The sequence below is a fragment of the Cydia pomonella genome, chromosome 2 (assembly GCF_033807575.1).
Source record: "Cydia pomonella isolate Wapato2018A chromosome 2, ilCydPomo1, whole genome shotgun sequence".
Lineage (NCBI taxonomy): Eukaryota > Metazoa > Arthropoda > Insecta > Lepidoptera > Tortricidae > Cydia > Cydia pomonella.
The window spans coordinates 1,729,382-1,750,129 of NC_084704.1; the positions used below are offsets into that span (position 1 = coordinate 1,729,382).

The window sequence follows — 20,748 nt, forward strand, 5'->3', positions numbered from 1 at the left end:
GTATGTGATATCCGAATATAATTTTGTAATTATTTTCAGAATGAAGTAGGCAAGCACCAGCGAGCATTCCGAGGCTGCGAGCAGCAAGACTCCCATGAGTTCCTGACGATACTCATGGACTGGCTCCATCTCGACCTGCAGTTCTCCAGCAAGCCACAAATCAAGGTACAGTATGTTTATTTAGTCCCCTGCAATAATTTACGGGCTGAATATATAGGTCATATGGAGCAACTTTTACTATGGGACCAACCCCGAAATCTCGTAAAAAAAATTGGCTGTCTGACCTTGACATTTTCTATGGGAGAGTAAATTTTTTTTTTCGGTATTTCGGGTTCGGTCCCATAGTAAAAGTTGCTCAGTATGATATTACACGATCAAATTAAATAGGTTAAAGTCAGAACGATGAAGGAACATTTTTCTACCTTTGGTTTATTGGTTAGATAACCGATAAATTTAGGGTCGGCAACGCGCATGTAACTCCTCTGGAGTTGCAGGCGTACATAGGCTACGGAGACTGTTTACCATCAGGCGGGCCGTATGCTTGTTTGCCACCGACGTAGTATTAAAAAAAAAAGATTCAAGTGCCCGAAAATATAAAAACAATTTTTATTTATTTATTTAGCTACAGTCAATTGTAAAAATATGGGTGTACACATCTTACTCAAAAATATGTCCCATAGCATCTTATTCCAGTGTAATAAGAGCGTAGATAAGACGATTCTCTCGATACATATTTTTGCAGCTGACTGTACCTAAATATACAGACATCATGCCGACCTGCAGTTCAGTTCAAGTCGTTCCCTCAATGCTGATGTTCGTGAGATCACGTTCTTCTATTGAAGACCAGGTTCCTCCATCCCTCGCCAGGCGCATGGCCTCGTGCAATTTTAATTGCATAGGTGCATTTTAGCACACCATTTAGTAAGGCGGAGGGCCCTGAGGTCTGGTGCCTTCAACTTTGCCGGTCGTAATAACTCTCCAGGATATCCGAAGGTACAATATATACACTTTTATTTAAAGTGAAATGTACTGAATACCACGTCTACTCTGACAGCCTTCTAGCTTAGTCGGTAGTGACGCTGACTACGAAACTGGAGGTTCTGAGTTCGAATCCCGGCAAGGAAATATCTATTAATTAGCTTCTTTGATAGCGTACACCCAGGCGCAAAATGATATGGCTGAAATGAACATCTTTATACAGGTGTTTATTTGCACCTGCAATAATTTACGGGGTGATATAGGTCATACTGAGCAACATTTACTATGCCAACACCGAAATTGCCAAAAAAAATGGCTGTTTCTTACATTTTGGCGGTCTGGCCTTGACATTTTCTATTAGTAAATTGTTTTTTAGCGATTTGGGGGTTGGTCCCATAGTAAAAATTGCTCAGTGTAACCTATATATTCAGCCCGTAAATTATTTCACGTGTCTAAACAAACATCCTGTATTTAAATTGATAGTTCAGTCATGAGCAATAAAATGTTACTCTTCGAAGGCCTCAAAAATATGTGACACGCTATTATGGCTCTAGAGATAATGTCATGTCAGATATGTTTGCGGCCTTCGTCGTTTGCGGCACATATTATTACAAGTGATTGTTCAAATACTCCACAATCATTTTATCTCTTAGACAATCAGAATATTAAAAAGTAAACATCAATTTAAAATAAAATTACGCCAATACCTATAAGAAACCCAAAAACGAAGTGCTTAAAACTTAACCCCACCTGACCACACCATTATCTGCCGTTACCTATTCACTTGCGCTCACATCTTATACATTTTTAATACTAAATTATTTATCAAATAAGTATAATAGCTACGTGTCATACTTTGTACACACACTGTTACTCGGATTATATTATCTATTGTTGCAAATATTTTCAGTACCTACATACTTACAGTACAAATATACAGGGTGACCTTAGCCATTGGACAAACCCTGAAATCCCACATAGGGTTACTTCTCAGGAATGCTCTGACGTTAATATTTTTTAATTAGAACAAAAGATATAAAATAAATTATTCGAACAAAAGTTATTTGCAATAATCGACATCAAAAAGAAATACACTATGTTAATCTTTGGCAGTGTTTTTGACATTTTTTTCGAAATATTTGATAATGATGACATTTTTCAAAAGTCAGAAGCTTATTAGTGTCATAAATAAAAAAGATAATCAAAAAGGTCGAAGAAGGTTCCATACTATTCTTTGAATATCTTCAAAGTTAGTTACCTTAGGAGCTACTAACACATACAGGCTTCAAAGTAAAAAATGGTAATTTGTTAATTTCTTCGAAACCGCTACACCGGTTGTTATGATACTTTGTACACTGGTTCTAAATACCCTAATGCATATGTACATTTCGGCTTTGTCCAATGGCTAGGGACACACTGTATGTAATATGCATATATATTTATACATATAAGTACATTGACTAGCGGTGCACTGGTCGTTTATTAGTGTAAGTTTTATGGTTCTGACGGAAGATCAGCGCTGTGGTCTCCGCAGCATGTCTGCTGAGTCAGCGCCTATTACCACAACACATGACCCTCTACTAATACCTCTACTAATCTAAAAATAAGACACGTACTTCATTGTTGTCGCTATTAGTGTCCAATTGTATGTTACTTTTTCTTTGTCTCATATTATTTGTTTGTGTCTCAAAGCATGTAAGTTGTGGTTGAATAAAGATTTTATCTATTTATCTTACAGGACAGCCTCCCGCCCTCTGAAAAAGCGTGGCAGGAGTTCACCAAATCCAAAGAGAGCTTCATTTTACGACTGTTCTACGGACAGATCCGGTCCACGGTGAAATGTACGGTGTGCGGCAAGCAGAGCGTCACGTACGAGTCCTTCTCCAACCTGTCGCTGGAGCTGCCGGCCAATGCCAACCGGTGTACGCTTAGTGTAAGTACTATTCGATTAAATAAGTTTTTGGCAAAAATTTAATTTATTTTTTTTATACTACGTCGGTGGCAAACAAGCATACGGCCCGCCTGATGGTAAGCAGCCTCCGCAGCCTATGTACGCCTGCAACTCCAGAGGAGCCACATGCGCGTTGCCGACCCTAAACCCGCCCCTCCTCATTGAGCTCTGGCAACCTTACTCACCGGCAGGAACACAACACTATGAGTAGGGTCTAGTGTTATTTGGCTGCTGTTTTCTGTAAGGTGGAGGTACGTCCCCAGTTGGGCTCTGCTCTAGATCTGGAATGACATCCGCTGTGCTGTGCCCTACCACACAGAGCGAGATGACATTCATAATGCCCATACCTCTCTTTTGGACGTAGTTTAAGGACGTACCCGGGTCCAAAATTTGGTACATTTGGTCATTTTTGGTACAGTCAAGTGTAAAAATATGGGTACACATCTTGCTCAATAATTAAAAAAAAAACCGACTTCAATGAGGGAGACCGGTGAAAGAAAGATTATTATATTATATTAAAAAATGCCTTGAAAATATAATTTACTTAATAGCGAAGAGGACAAATCGCCAACCGTGAACTATGCGTCGTTGAAGAGTTCTATTCTGATCATCATCAGCAGTCCCACTTCATCAAATGTCACTTTTTTATAGTCTGTATCTTTAGGTATTTAAAAAAAGGTAAACAAAATCTACCCTCAAATGGCTCCTTAAGGCAGCTGAGGGTAGATGAAAACATTACATGATCAAATAATGTAGGTTTAAAGTCAGGTCGTTCAGTGACAGATCCAGGCGGTTTTGTATTTGGTTGGTTAACCAATAAATATTAAAACTACCCGAAAATGTACAAATTGTTTGTTTACCTTTTTTTAAATACCTAAAGATACAGACTATAAATGTAAATGCTTGTTTTTTAAAAGAAAATACAATAATCACTATATGTATGCCTTTAACATTTGAGGAGTTTTTTCGATTCCTCATAGGTTCAACCATCAGATGTCGAGCTTGACAAAATGTATCTTGAAAACCTAATTTGCCTAACAAACGTAAAGAGGATGACAAATCGCCAAGCGGGAACTATGCGTCGTTGAAGAGTTCCATTCTGATCAGCATCAGCAGTTCCACTTCACCAAAAGTCACTTTTTAAATGTAAATGCTTGATTTGGTGATAAAAATACAAAAATTACTATATGTATGCCTTTCACATTTGAAGAGTTTCCTCGATTCCTCATGGATCCCATCATCAGAACTGAGTTTTGACAAAAACGGGGCCAATCTGTATATATACAGATTCAATAAATAAAAAATTTCGTAATCGGTCCAGAAATGACGGAGTTATCAAGTAACAAACATTTAAAAAAATCATACACCCAAATTGATAACCTCCTCCTTTTGAAATCTTGAAGTCAGTTAAAAATATGTCCCATAGCATCTTATTCCAGTGTAATAAGAGCGTAGTACCATATTTTTGAGACGATTCTCTCGATACATATTTTTGCAGTTGACTGTACAAGCTTTTATCGCTGACTGTACTTTATTGTCCACAGGCGACTAATACTCATCGAGACAATTCTAAAAACCCCAAACACAATTAGATTGCGTTTTATCACAGAGTTCCTATGGCTACCTCCTGTCTCCATCATCAGATCAGCTCGATGGTACCATAATATTGCATTGTCACCCGACTTACATATGTATGCAAATTTACAGCTTCATCGGAAACCGGGAAGTGGGTCAAATTTAACTTGCAAGATTTGTTCCATACATACTAACAGGGCAAGTTAAATAAAAGCTTGTAAAAACAAAATATTTTGCCAAGATTCTCCAAAAACCCTCTTAGGATTTTCCAAGCTCCCTTGGCAAGTTAGCAACGCGTGTGTGACACCGCTTGCAATATGGCGCTCTGGAGGCCTTCGCTGGACTTTCAAATCAAATTTTCGTTTGTACCAACTGTAAATAATAGTTTTTTTTTTTTTACAGGACTGTCTAAAACTGTACCTAAATGGCGAGACCATCCCTGGTTGGAACTGTCCCGGCTGCAAGGAAAAACGAGACGCCGTCAAAAAACTAGACATCTCCCGTCTCCCTCCCGTCTTAGTCATCCACTTCAAACGATTCTACGTCGACCCTAAAGAATATATGGCGAATGCCTACAGAAAGAAACAGACGTATATAGACTTCCCGCTCGAAGATCTAGATATGAGGCAGTTTTCGCTGAATTGTAGCCCGAATAACCAGATATTTAATTTGTACGCGGTTTCGAACCATTACGGGTCGATGGAGGGCGGCCATTATACGGCGTATTGTAAGAGCAGTGTGTATAGCAAGTGAGTATTAACATCTTTGCTTTTAACCCCCCGACACAAAAAGGCCGCAGGCCGTATGCTTGTTTGCCACCAACGTAGTATATATTTAAAAAAAAAAAAAAAAAAAAAAAAGGGGTGTTATAACTTTAACGTGTCTGTCTGTGTTATCGTAGAGCCCAAACGGATGAACCGATTTTCGTTTAGTTTTTTTTTTATACTACGTCGGTGGCAAACAAGCATACGGCCCGCCTGATGGTAAGGAGTCTCCGTAAGCTACGCCTGTAACTTCAGAGGAGTTACATGCGCGTTGCCGACCCTAACACTACCCCTCGTTGAGGTCTGGCAACCTTACTCACCGGCAGGACCACAATACTATGAGTGGGGTCTAGTGTTATTTGGCTGCGGTTTTCTGTAAGGTGGAGGTACTTCCCCAGTTGGGCTCTGCTCTAGATCTGGATCTTTTTTTTTTTTTGTGTCATAGATAATTTTATCCCGAGTGCTTTTAGCCATGGTTCATGAAAATCTGTTCAGCCGTTTGAAGATCATCAGCTCTTTAACTAATCACTATAAATACCTTCCTAATATTTATACCTACTTTAAAAAGGACAAAATAAAAGTAAAATTTAAAAACCCCCGACAAAAAATGAACTCAAAAAACTAACAAATAACTCACTTAGCGGTCCTCCGACGCGACGACGCTTGGAAAATAAAAATATTTGAACTTACATAATATATGTGACGATAGTAATTATAATAGGTTCAAAATATTATTTGTTAATTTTTTTAATTTATTTTTTATGTCGGGGGTTTTTTAAATTTTTAATTTTACTTTTATATTATTTGCGTTCAGAAATACAATTCGAACAAACTACAGGACAACCCCGTAATAGTAAAAGTGGCTCATTATTACCTGTACTTAATCAGCAGTGGCAGTATGGTTCCATCACTTGTCACTATGCCCGTCACTTTCGCACTTGCATACTTGTTAGAACGTGACAGGCATGGTGACAAATGATAAAGAACCGACCACCTTAGCCCTATAGGTCATAAGTTCTATCAAATAGGTTTTGACTGATAAAAAAGCTATAGATACAGATCCCTTATTATTCATACAGTGTGTCCCTAGCCATTGGACAAAGCCGAAATGTACATTTGCATTAGGGTATTTAGAACCAGTGTACAAAGTATCATAACAACCGGTGTAGCGGTTTCGAAGAAATTAACTAATTACCATTTTTTACTTTGGAGCAGCCTGTATGTGTTAGTAGCTCCTAAGGTAATATCCTAAAAGAATAGTATGGAACCTTCTTCGACCTTTTTGATAATTTTTTTTATTTATGACACTAATAAAGCTTCTGACTTTTCAAAAATGTCATCATTATCAAATATTTCGAACATATATTTAAAACACAGCCAAAGATTAACACAGTAGTGTGTTTCTTTTTATTGTCAATTATTGCAAATAACTTTTGTTCGAAAAAAATATTTTTTTATCTTTTGTTATAATTAAAAAATATTAACGTCAGAGCATTCCTGAGAAGTAACCCTATGTGGGAATTCAGGGTTTGTCCAATGGCTAAGGTCACCCTGTATATGTTGTTTGAAAGCTTATTTAATGCTGAATTACTTACAATATAATTAAACGTGATTTGCTGTCTCAGTTTTGCATAATTCTATGTAATATTTGGAAAAAAATTATAAAAAAACATGCCAAAAATACGCGACCTGTTCAAGGTGATTTTGATCCCTATTTATTTATTTTTCTTTATTACATGGGTGAATCTTACATAAAACAAAAGCTGGATTGTTTATCTTTCTTAAAATATATAATTCATGTGTGGTCTGCCATAATTGCTACTGTACATGTTTTACCAAACCTACTCATTGGATGGCTGTCAAAAATTAACGTGTTACTGAAAAGTACCCTAAGTTTGAAGGGTAATAGCTGAAGTACAGACTTGCCGGAGAACTAAATGCTGGTCATAAAATAGTGTTCTAACTGAGTAGGTTCATACAAATAAACAATTGTACCTATTTTATTAATGTGACACTGATTTTTACAACCTTTTGTAAAGTATATTTTTTCACAATCCAACCGCGTATTCACGTCTAACGGCATCCCAAAGTAAACGAATAGTAAATAAAGACGCGATCTAAATTTTGAAATTTATTTCGATTTATCAGTATAGGGTCCGTGCGCGTTGGAGGGTCTGCCATCTTGTGGCCTGAATCGGAACAAAAAACATCACAATTACGCCTCGCGCCAAAAATCTGACGGCTCCTGTGCTGCCTCCTACAGTTCATGCACGCTCCCTATAAATGAAGCTCTCAATTCAAAGCCATCTTTTTATATTAAAAGCTTTGTATTACATTTTATCATTCAAATCCTTTGTGACACAACTTTTGACCTGACGAAATATATTGAAAAATACCTTGAAGAATATGACTAAGGATTTAAATACACTAATATACACTATGTCTATTAAATTTGAAGTCTAACACAATCCTAACTTACTTCCAGATGGTACAAATACGACGACCACGTAGTAACAGAGATCTCCTCTAGCGAAGTAAAGTCCAGTGCGGCCTACATCCTCTTCTACACCTCCTGCTCTATGCGCATGTCGTGATCGCGAGGCCGAAAGCGGCCCAACGAGCCCGGAGGTAGCTTTAGGCCTTAGGATTACGGCTAAGACGGGGAACTAGGCCAAGTAAGTTTCACCTCTTGGGTAATGCGCATGTAGTTATCGCAAGGCCAAAACCGGCTCAACGAGGCCGAAGGTAGCTTTAGGCCTTAGGATCTTCTCGGGGACTAGGCCAAGTGGTAGACTAGATATTGGCCAAGGGCTATTACCTAACAAGAATTTGTAAAAAAGTCCAGCGCTGCTTTTATATTTTACATATCTTGTGCGCGTGTCCTGATCGCGAGGCCGAAGGCAGCTTTAGGCCTTAGGATCGTTTGATAGGGGCTACGCCAAGTGTCTGAGATTATATATTGGCCAATAAGTATGGTTAAAACTTTAAAACTCTGGAATGTTTCTACCGTGAACACTTTGTGAAAAGTCGTGACTACTTGCCAAACCTTGACAACTGGATTTTATGGATCTTTACGTTAATCCGAATTACATCCTATCAGTCGCCGGATCCCGGTGTAGGTCGAAACTTATAGACATTTTATACTTTTAATTGTTGTGATTATTATTACCTAATGAAGTTATGAATAGTTGATAATCCTAAACTTAAATTGTTTATTGCCTGTTGATTTGTAATTAAATAATTATTTGGTGTGTTGAATGATGGGCAATTTCAGAAAATAGTGTACCATTACGATTTTTTTCGTAAAATTATCAACTTTTGAGTTATTTTTACTCAGTTTCACGAGGACTATCGATTTAAAAAGGAAAATAAGTTTACTTCAACTTCAACATTTATTCAGCAGATAGGCCACAAGGGCACTTTTACACGTCAACATGGAATTTACATACAAACAAAACGAGCACATCAAAAATTATAAAATACAATTAAATATTAATGCAAACTAAAGTATTATTGTTTAAAGTAAAAGTAAGTAAAGTATTTTTATTACTTAGAGATGTATAAAGTCTCTAAATGTCGAATTACAAAAAAAAATATAATAAATAGAACATTATTACACGAATTGCCTAAGTCCCACAGTAAGCTCTATAAGGCTTGTGTTGAGGGTACTTAGACAACGATATATATAATATATAAATATTTATAAATACTTAAATACATAGAAAACACCCATGACTCAGGAACAAATATCCATGCTCATCACACGAATAAATGCCCTTACCGGGATTTGAACCCGGGACCATTGGGTTCATAGGCAGGGTCACTACCCACTAGGCCAGACCGGTCGTCAAATAAATAAATATAATAACATCTAAAATGATTTATAGGTAAATATCTCTAAATGTCAGAACTAAATGATTTTTATCAAATTATCCTTAGAGATGTATAGTCTAAGAGTCAAAATTCTTATATATTCTTATGACGAAAAAGATGTTTAGTTTTGAGACGCATTTTCACATACATTTTGTATGAACCGTCACAAATCTGACTGAACTAATACAAAACTGAGAAGAAAAGTCTCTCCAATTAATCATACAACCCAAATTTTGTATGATAAATTGTGGACGCTATTTCCTTTCTTTTATAATCAATAGTCCACGTGATTCTGAGTTGAAGTATAACTCAAAAGTTGTTCGTTTTACGAAAAAAAAAATGTTTTTTTTTTTCTGAAAACCCCCTGATATTAATATGATTGTTTTTTGGTCCCAATGTCAATTGTTGATTTTGAAAATCTCCATTTTTGTTAGCTACATGACTACACGTATAATTTAAAAAGCACATTCATGCATTAAGATTAACTTTAAAATTGTAAAGTACATGCGAGGCGCTGAAAACGTCAAATTGTTTAAAATGGACGCTTGTTAAGATATTTTTGCCTCGAATTTAACTAATCCTAACCCGTGGAACGCCCCTTATACTTATAAAATGGTTTGAATTACTAACCGTGTAATATATATAGTAGGTTTCAGTGGCGGATCGTTCAAAGAACTCGATTCCCATCGGCTTGTCTAATTTCAGCCCGTTGAGTTCTTTCACGATCGGTTCATGGAGAAAAGGAAAGCAAAATTAGCTCCGGGTTCCCTACGAATATTTGTGACGCGCCGCCACTGGTAGGTTTAAAATTCACTGGGCGTTTCGTGGGTTAAAAATATCTCATATAGTTTGGTTTCATGGCCCTAATAGAGGGCAGTGAGATTTTTGATATGTATAAAATAAACTACCGAATGTATGAGAAGTGAAGACTGTATATGTGTGGAAACCGAACTATGTTGGCTTGAAATTGTTCGTAGGTTCACAGATCTGTATAAACTATATATCTTGAATAACCTTACACTTTTTGACAAGTGACCTCATTGATGTAAAATAAATGTCAAAACTATAGTCAGAGGCGGCGTTAGGCGTGGGCGACGTGGGCCTCCGCCTGCGGCCTCGCGGTCCGAGGGGCCTCGCGCCTCAAATCAGTATAATTCCCGGACACAACATAAAAATGTTCGTTATTTCTTGCGCCACCAGAGGGCCTCGCTAAATGTATGCCCACATAAAATGGTGGTCTTGCCCGGCCACTGACTATAGTTTAATTATATGGACTGTGGATTTAAGAGAAATCTCTTATGATAGAACTGTTGCTAAAGTGTCCAGCTGTCAGCTATAAATAATAGTCCCAAATCTCTCCAGAGTAGCGCTAGAGTAGCTAAGAACCTAAGCGTTATTGACGGAGTCAAGTGCGCTGTCTATGATTTGATTTTTTTGTTCAAGTACTCTAGGTATTGTAGCGCCACCTATTCAAGGTTTTTTGATGACACTTTTTGGTATCTGGAGATTTCTTTCCTTACCCCCACCTTTCATAGTTAATTAATATACAGCATGCGCACGAGCTCCGTTCATTCTAGAGTTGAGGAAAGGGCAAGAAGCAAAAGAATTCCCGCAATAAACGTATTTCACGTTTGTCCGATAAACTGAGTTTCTTTTCTGAGTACTTACCCCTCTTCACGTAATATTGTGTTATCTGCATACAGTGTACCCTTCGGTTGTAACCGTCATATGGTACAGTCACGTCTGAAAATATCGATACGAAAAGTGTCAAAAATATGTATACACGACTTTATTGCCCATATATTTAGGTAGTGTATGTGTTGTATTAGTGTGTTGAAGCGCTGGTGGCCTAGCGGTAAGAACGTGCGACTTGCAATCCGGAGGTCGCGGGTTCAAACCCCGGCTCGTAGATACCAATGAGTTTTTCAGAACTTATGTACAAAATATCATTTGATATTTACCAGTCGCTTTTCGGTGAAGGAAAACATCGTGAGGAGACCGGATTAATCCCAACAAGGCCTAGTTTACCCTCTGGGTTGGAAGGTCAGATGGCAGTCGCTTTCATAAAAACTAGTGCCTACGCCAAATCTTGGGATTGGTTGTCAAGCGGTTCCCATGACCCGTGGCAAAATGCCAACGCGAGGAGATATTAAGGTATTGTATACATATTTTTGGCACTTTTTTCGTATCGATATTTTCAGACGTGACTGTACAGGTAAAAACCCATATGGCATCAATGAGCACTCTAATACCACGCCATAGAGGTGACAATCATAAAAACTTGGTGCTTTGGTTACGTAGATACCAGTACAGTTCGTGCCATCCACGATGACGCTCAGATTTGTCAAATCTAACCTTTAAGAGGCTGTCAACACCCAATGTCCTTGAAATTGATGTTACTTAAACAGTTTTTTAAGAAAGACTTTGTTTTAGTCAAGTAAGAAAAATATATGTTCATATTAATTATATTTCAAAGACCGTGGTTGTACTCGATACATGATTGAACGAAATCGGCTCGATAGAAAATAATTGCAAAGATTGGTCTTAACCCTTTACCAGGCCAAGGGATATATTTCACCCACATCTTATATCGGTTACCGTAGTCAGGTTTTAACTCCAAACCACCTACAAAATATTTTGTCAATCCCTGAAAATATTATTTTATGATCTTCATTCACAACACGCTTCTAAATTGCGTAATATATCTTTGGCAGCCGTTTAAATTCACTTGAACGCTAATTTCAGTAAACTACGGAGAAATTCGAACACTTTTCATAATTTCTATGAAACAGAAGTACATAGGTCGAACAATTTTTTGATATTTTGTAGATTTTGAGTGTTGAAAGCTAATGTAATCGGAAACATTGCTAAATATTCATGCATTATTATGTATGACCAGAATTAGGATGTGGGTTGACATTATCCCATGGCCTTATTAGAGTTTAACTGTGTGGGAGCTATATTTCCCATGGCCCGGTAAATTGTCTTGTCATGTCATAAAAACTCACGTAAGTAAGTGATTTTTTTTCAGTGATTGATATAATGTTTCGTAGGAGATTTGGAGTTAAACCTTGACTATTATAACCGATATAAGATGTGGGTGGAATATATCCCTTGGCCTGATCAAGAATATAATAAGACAAAATCTAGTATGACAGTTCATTACTTAGACAGGCGATGGGATAACCTTAACCCACATTTTTATTTCTGGTTTAAAGGAAGATCTCCGACTTTCATAAATACATTTTTTACAAGGCGTTCAATACGGTTGCAACAGCATATAAAGTACGTATTAAGACACGCTGGTTCTTCGGGGCCTGGTAAAGGGTTAAAATCACAATTGAACGGTTCTATGTCTTTATTGTTTTGACTTATGGGTCTGCAATTAAAATCACAATTTCAACACATTTATATCGAAACCGCTGTTGAGTAATTACACTAATAATCCACTTTTTTTATTTAAATATTTTTCTTATTATTCCCTTGCCCAGGCCCAGTAACATGCGACAGTGCTATCTCATTTACTCCGATACAAATAGACAGTGTGCGCGCTTTAGGTATTGACAGCCTCTTAAATACATGTCAATAAAAGTCAGGGCATGCGTCTTCGTGAATGACACGATGTATACATGGGGAGTTTACTTGTGCACAGTTGGAATCAATTCACACTTAAATTCTAATTTAAGAATGGTCTGATAAAGACAGCCTCCCATATTAATTTCCGCCTATTAACATTACCCTAAAACAGGGATCGGAAACCGGTATTTTTTGTATGGGAACGAAAACGGTATTTTTTCGTTCTTTGTTAATTACTTCATTTCTAATTAGGCAATCTAATAATACGAAGTCGTTATCTGAAAACACAATTGAGTCCTACATTTAGAGTATAAAATAAACCGAAATATATGGTTATTTCGAATGCATTTAAGTATTTATTAAAATACGCCAAGTCTCAAAATACAATTTACATAATATATAAAATTATGATAAGACAATTACTTTTTACAATTAATTACAAAACTAAACCTAACTAGTTATTTCGATGTTTTTGCAAAAAACCGGTTCCGATCCCTGCCCTAAAAACTAACTAGATATTGTGCAAAGAACGAATTCAGTGCCTAAAGTTTAAAATATCTCTCCTGGGCGAACCTGTGCCATTTCAAATAAAACTAAACTCCAGTTGAAACATATTTTATTCGATGATGTGAATTGTACATAATATTACATTAACCCTTTTTCCAGGCCGCACCAATCTACAGTCAGCGTCAAATACTTCGTAGCAGTCAAAGTAGCCAAATAGTTCGGTACACCATATATTTAGTATGGTGTACCGAACTATTTGGCCACTTTGACTGCTACGAAGTATTTGACGCTGACTGTACAAGGTTTTCCCAAAAAATTAAAATATATTCAAATAAATCCCGCTTTGATGATTCATTTGAAGACAAGTCACATTTTCCGAAAGTGCAATCAAATTTGAACTTTAAATTGGATGGCTGTGGTTGAAATTCTATTGGTATGTGGTCGATAAATCGTACTATGCCTGGAAAAGGCTTAAAGGAATATGTAAATCTTAAATATAAGACAAACTTGAATAAATACTTTGTTAATTAAACATTTGTTTTACAATCTTGTTTTAATTTCCTTAACCTTTTGACCGTCAAAGACGTCATATGACGCGCGCGGCTACAGCCCAATATCAACCTTCATGCGTACCGACAAGGTTCACGATTACGCGCCGCGTACGATAGGCGTGGCGTTCAAAAGGTTAAAATCGAACTCCCATCAAAACTTGGGAAATATTTTCCAAGTTTGTCTTCTAACGGACACGTTTATTTCAATCTACGCCAGAGGTCGGCAAACCGCAGCTCGCGAGTCGCAGGCGGCTGTTTGGAGGGTCTTTCTACTTTTTGCTGTAGGTTTTGCGATTTCAAAAAATCTTGAATATATCGTAATGTGTTTTAACTAAAACATGATATGCACAGAATAGGCCTCAATATTTGTTTCTAACCTTTTTGGGTTCCGTGCCCAAAGGGTAAAACGGGACCCTATTACTAAAACTCCGCTGTCCGTCCGACCGTCTGTCACTAGGCTGTATCTCATGAACCGTGAAAATTTTTCACGAAAAAAGACGGGTGAAATTTTCACAGCTGATGTATTTCTGTTGCCGCTATAACAACAAAATACTAAAATAAATATTTAAGTGGTAAATACTACAACAAACGTATTTTTTTTTGCCGTTTTTATAGATAATGGTACGGAACCCTTCGTGCGCGAGTCCGACTCGCACGTGGCCGGGTTTTTTTTATTTTTAGAATTTATAGTTTAATATGTTACCGTCCCTGCCCTTTTACTTGTAATGGCAACTTTGTTACTTATAAAAAAATATATAAAAATAGATAAAATATTTTTTTCCTTGGTTCAAAGGTAGCGTTAGAGCAATAAAATGTGCTGTATATTGATACACAATTAAAAAAAATTAAATCATAAATAAAAAAATCAAATACTTGCTTTTGGGGACAAAAAATCCCTGCAGTAAAAAGTATTATTAATAGGGAATATTATATGAAACTTTGCGTAGGGGGCGCCACTACCACAATCCATCACAATCTGAGGGTCTACCGCGAAGCAAGAAAATCGAAATTTCGTTATCTAACCTCTCTATCACTCTTGCATATTCGAGCGATGAATAGATGAGGCAGATAACTAAACATCGATTTTCGCATTTCCCGATAGGCCCTTTATAAACAAACCGTCTTGATGCATCAATGTCATATTTTATTATCTGTGAAAAACTTGTCAAAAACATTAAGGCACAGTAAAACTAACACAGGATGTATAAGTTACTCTATGGTTTACGACAGGCGCTAGTGCTGCACTCTGGCGGCAGAACATTGCAGTAATACTCCCTATTACACTACAGATTAAGTCAAATCAACTTTTGTGGCTCCTCGTCATTCTCAACCCTTTATAAGGCATATCAGATTATGTAAAATTGAATCCTATCACTTTGAAATAAAGTTCAAAATATCCCTGTGCCTTAACACTTTCGCAACCAGGCAAAATTTCGAACAATACCCCAGAAACCGACAGTACTCGCTAGTCGAGCAACGACGGGCAACTCAATGCCGCACGCCGCGAACCCGCTAGTCGGGCAAGCGGCGGACGCTCAGGGCTGTGCCAAGTAATTTTTCGACCACACAAGTACATAATAATCAGAAGACTTTTTCTGTTAGTGGCAGTGGCAGCCCTGAGGTAGCAAAGATGCAATGCTTGCCCGCCTGTCGGGTACTTTGGCGTCGCGTGTAGGTTTATAGCTCGTGCCCGACTACCGGGTGCACCGGCATCTGAGTAAAGTTTACGAGTGACCGAGTGTCGGGTACGCGGTGTCGAAAGTGTTAAAAGGCTTAAAACAGATGATTACCACTGTGGTTAGCTCTTCTCAAAAGTTTGCCGATCTCTCTAGGTATAGACAATATATAAGTACAATCACAATCAACATCAAAAAGACAGTGACGGCCAATATAATAAACCAGATTGTCAGATGATAGTTTAGATGCTGTTTTAAATTAAAAAAAAACCGTTAGCCGGTGTTGTCACGGTGGAAAGACCGTCAGCTATTCACATGAACATCACTTATCACAAGTATCTCTGAATACTTAAAAAGAGACATCTACCCTGTTATTGTAAAAATCATGTATGCTAACGAATAAATAAAATTTTATATTTATATTTATGTAAAAAATACGCGCCTTACCACTTTGTATGCGTAATGTTTAAATTGCGTAATCCGTTTATTTGAATCTCCTCATAGAATGCTGCATGCAAAGTGTCATGATTTTGTTTTACTATCATAAAGTAAAGCGCTTATTTTTTTATATGTTCATGCGACCAGCTGGCGTTCTTACCACCGCGATACAACCGGCCGACGATTTTTTTAATTAACAGTAAGCGTCTGAACTATCATCTGACAGAGTATCAAACGGGAGGCGATGACTACATTTTCTTTACGTGTTTCCGTATTTCTACGTTCACAAAGGTGTGTTATATATTTGGGCACTTCGGCCATCAATATCTATTTCATGCTGACTGTACAACAATTTCGAAAGTAGTGCAACATGTTATCTGAAATAGGAAGTGACCCTAAATAATTTGAAAATACTTTCAACTGAATAATATAAAATAAATCAATCGCCTAGATCAGTCCTTATAATTATCTAAGCTCAGTCTTACTGGTAAATACCATTTAGGAGCTTGTGCGGCAATGAAACGTCCACAGGAATTAAACATCTGTAGGCATCCACAGGAATTAAACATCTGTAGGCATCCACAGGAATTACACATCTGTATGCATCCACAGGAATTAACATCTTTAGGCATCCACAGGAATTAAACATCTGCAGGCATCCACAGGAATTACACATCTGTATGCATCCACAGGAATTAAACATCTGCAGGCATCCACAGGAATTACACATCTGTATGCATCCACAGGAATAAAATATCTGTAGGCATCCACAGGATTTACACATCTGTATGCATCCACAGGAATTAAACATCTGTAGACATCCACAAGATTAACATCTGTAGGCATCCACAGGAATTAAACATCTGTAGGCATCCACAGAAATTAAAAATCTGCAGGCATTCACAGGAATTAACATCTTTAGGCATCCACAGGAATTAAACATCTGCAGGCATCCACAGGAAATAACATCTGTATGCATCCACAGGAATTAACATCTGACGGTATCTGCATGCATCCTCAGGAATTAACATCTTTAGGCATGCACAGGAATTAATCATCTGCAGGCATCCACAGGAAATAACATCTGCAGGCATCCACAGGAAATAACATCTGTAGGCATTCACAGGAATTAAAATCTGACAGTATCTGCAGGCATCCACAAGAATTAACATATAGCATCCATAGGAATTAACATCTGTAGACTTCCATCTGCAGAAATTTCACATATAAAGATACAACCATATAAAACTCCAAGAGTCTCAAACATATTAAAGAAATTTTAAATTACTTGAGTTATCCAATTTAAAATAATTTTAATTAAGAATTACTCTTGCAAGAATTTTGCCTATTACTGCACAAGCTCCATAGAACCATATTTGAGATTATCGCATAAACTACAAAGTAACTAACTAAAGAGTGATACTATTTGTTCTTCTCGGGTTTTCCATAAGGGTCCCCATTCATGAACATGTTCATGTCCAGTAATACTCTGTCAGCGTCGTCTGAGCCTTCAGAGTCCACTTCTTCTTCCACCATGTTGTTGTAGTTGAGACCTGGAGAAAACGGAAAATATTATCTTAGTGTTCATGTGGTGTACAGCATGCTGCAAAAGTGCATACCCTCTATAACAATTATTTCCATTCATAAAGTAGGTATGCATTTTTGCAGTAGTGTGTAGATGGTTGGTTGTCTTCTTTATTCCTTTAACTTTCACACAAAAATGAGGTTGCCAGAGCTCAATGAGGGTGTGAAGTGTTAGGGTCAGCAACGCGCATGTAATTACCCTAGGGTTTCAGGCTATGGAGACTGCTTACCATCAGGCGGGGGTATGCTTGTTTGCCACCAATGTAGTTTAAAGAAATACCATAGATTTTACTTTATAGCAGCATCAAAATCACTAATAAATGGAAACGTGTGTCCTGAGCACACTGGAATAAATAGACACAGAGCGAGCATACGCGCGAGGCAATTTGCTCACGCACAAACCAGCCAGTGTAGATGTGCCTCGGCCGAGGCGGTGCGCTCAGGCGAGGAAAACGCGCGCGCCGCCTCGGCCAATGCACGTCTACACTGGCCAGTGTGTGCGTGAGGAAATTGCCTCGCGCGTGTGCTCGCTCTGTGTGGACCCACCTAATGATGTTTTATCCCAAACAAATTAATTGTCCTTTATTATGGGTTCTGAAATTTTATAACCTGAACTATGCACTAAGTATGCACTGAACTATAGTGTCGTTTACATATTATTGTACCGTAATATTAAAATTATTAGATATCTGAGGAAGCCTTTTCAGAAGATCTAATCTTTAAAAAACTAGCTATAACTGGAAAATGTGATTTCAAATAATAAAGAACGATACTTACTCAATATAGGATTAGTAACAGTAAGATTAAGCTCCTGCTCATTGCAGAGAGCCTCCTTGCTGATCTCATGAGCAAGATCCTCGAGCTCCGGGATTGGACCACTAGTGCTTGCTGAGTTCATCAGCTTCATGACCTTTTCTGATGGCGTCTCGGGCCGTGCCGGTGTTGCTTGGGAGCGGGACCGTTTCATTAGCTGCATCTTTTGGTTTTCTAGTTCCAATCTGTCAATCTAGAAAAAAATAGGGTAACACACACACTATACTACAGGACACTGTGTGACATAGGCTCATCAGCTAAATAGCTGCTCGCCTATAATTATATAATAATAAGCCCCCAGGGCAGTTGTGGCGAGCTGAATGGGAAGTGACGTCCCTTGGGTCCCATACCCCCGAGAGTCGGTCAGGCCCCTCTCTCTGGCTTGCCTTGATTGGCCGACTGGAGTGAACACTGAACAGGGGCCGCAGGACTCTCACCTCTGGCTTGCCTTTACCGGCCGTTGAGAGTGGGGTGTCAGAGCTATATGCTCGCAGGGTGGAACTGAAATATGCATAAGACGCGAGTTGGCAGTGGCTGCTTACAGCCACTGGGTAGAAAGCGGCGCACACCTCTCCACACCCTGAGCCACTCACGCAATGTTGTCCCCTTGTCGCTCTGTGGGAGCGGCCGTTTTCGGGGACCCATATTGTGAGTTGGCGAGTCACCACCTGCCCATTTTTTCGTGTTTTTTAACATATGATCAGAGCAGGTGCCATAGTCTCCTCCATAGTCTTTTGACGACCAGGGACCGGACCGGGTAGTGACCCTGCCTACGAAGCTGATGGTCCCAGGTACAAATCCTGGTAAGGGCATTTATTCATGTGATGAGCATGGATATTTGTTCCTGAGTCATGGGTGTTTTCTATGTATTTAAGTATTTATAAATATTTATATATTATATATATCGTTGTCTATTTAAGTACCCTCAACACAAGCCTTATTGAGCTTACTGTGGGACTTAGTCAATTTGTGTAATAATGTCCTATAATATTTATTTATTTATTTATTTATAGTCTTGGTTACCGTTTCTCTTTGTACCTTTTTCTAACAATAGTCCTACACTAACCGGGGCTTGTCCTTGGGTGCACTACTATAGTGCAAACGGGGATAATCTTTGGTTGGTGTCACATTACTTTTAGAGTAAATTGTTTTATTACAAGGGGCCTGGCCCCACGTGTTGGCTTCGGCCCCACGCACACCAAATGCCCGGGACCCCGGGGTCCCGAGAATTTGTAAAAGACATACAAATAATAATAATAACAGACATTTAAAACTTGTCAAGGAACCTACTAAGGTTAATACTAATTAAATAGCTAGTAATTATCGGCTCCAAGAGCCAATTCCAACTTTAACCTTTATTAAGTTTTTATTATTTTCATTCCATAGAACCACAGGGTAAATTCTAATTAGTCCTAAACATATGTCGTTGTGAAAATAAGTTATACATAATATATATTAATTAAAAACACAATAATACTTTCTGCCTAGAACGCTCATTGTTTGAGCTCTTAACACTCGACTCAGGTCTTCGAGCTTCAGGGGGCTTGAGCTTTCAACAGGCCCGAGTTTTTAAAGCTTGAGCTCTCTATGAGTCCCGAGTCTTAAAGACTTACTCTTAAGAGCTCATAAAAAGCTTGAGTCATTAAGGTTCTGAACCGTTTTAGAGCTCAAATCTTCAACGCTTAAGTCTTCAAAGCTTGAACCTTCAAGGTTTGCAAGTCTTTAAGTCTTCAAGACTAGTCTTTTAACAACACTAGTCCCCGCGTGCACAAGTTTTTTGGAGAATTCGCGAAACATCTGGTTGACGTAACTGGTGACCCAAGAGCTGGCGGCTTCCTCGCACTACGTATCAGTATTGCGATACAACGGGGAAATGCCGCCAGTATCCTTGGAACAATGCCTCAAGGGCGTGTTTTAAATATAAGCTAGTTATAGTAATCATCTGTATATATCCATTATGTATATTGTTATTGTAAATAAAGATTTTAATAAATTAATTTTTTTTGTTTCCTAGTCGTATGTAAATTGCTGTTTATAATTTTGAAAAAAAAGATCAGGGTTTAGATAGAGCTAGGCTAAAATGAATGGTCTAACTTACCTGTAAACGATTGCGCTCCTTGCGAACTTTGGTAAGGGCGTTGATGATCCATTTCTCTTCTGCTAAGAGCTGTTTTTCCTCAGCTATACGAACACTGATGCGCGAGTACACTGTTCTCTGGACCATTGTTGTATTCTTTTAACGTTTTTAATTTAATTCCAAACCAAAAAACAACAGCAAACTGAGATTAGATTAGATAGAGAAGCCAATTGTAGCAGCTGAGAGCTGAGCTGAGTGACGTGACGCTGACGGTGACCACTGACTGACCAGTGACAACTGTCACTGTCAAATAAACGTCAATTTTCTGTTCGGAAATGGAAAATTTTCAAATGAATGGGAATGTTTAAAGACAACCTAATCTTTA

At 38.1% G+C, this 20,748-nt stretch overlaps 3 protein-coding genes across 8 annotated transcripts in view; 1 reads left to right on the forward strand and 2 right to left on the reverse strand.

Annotated features, from left to right (window-relative positions):
• LOC133531205 (ubiquitin carboxyl-terminal hydrolase 8) overlaps window positions 1-10,784 on the forward strand; it is a 53,937-nt gene extending 43,153 nt beyond the window's left edge. For all 6 annotated transcript variants that reach the window (XM_061869344.1, XM_061869384.1, XM_061869352.1 and 3 more), the window contains 4 exons: window positions 40-165; window positions 2,717-2,911; window positions 4,907-5,253; window positions 7,754-10,784. In XM_061869344.1, coding sequence (XP_061725328.1) covers window positions 40-165; window positions 2,717-2,911; window positions 4,907-5,253; window positions 7,754-7,862 — 777 coding nt within the window. In that variant the 3' untranslated portion in view covers window positions 7,863-10,784. The remainder of the gene's footprint in view (window positions 1-39; window positions 166-2,716; window positions 2,912-4,906; window positions 5,254-7,753) is intronic.
• The window catches only part of LOC133531428 (uncharacterized), a 357,292-nt gene that overhangs the window by 168,365 nt on the left and 168,179 nt on the right, over window positions 1-20,748 (reverse strand). The gene's annotated exons all lie outside the window — the stretch shown is intronic.
• LOC133515591 (uncharacterized) lies at window positions 17,183-20,592 on the reverse strand. The gene is made up of 3 exons (XM_061848173.1): window positions 20,385-20,592; window positions 18,251-18,479; window positions 17,183-17,442 (listed from the first exon to the last, which is right to left on the reverse strand). The coding sequence occupies exons 1-3, from the start codon at window positions 20,508-20,510 to the stop codon at window positions 17,312-17,314; spliced, it is 486 nt and encodes a 161-aa protein (XP_061704157.1). The 5' UTR covers window positions 20,511-20,592; the 3' UTR covers window positions 17,183-17,311.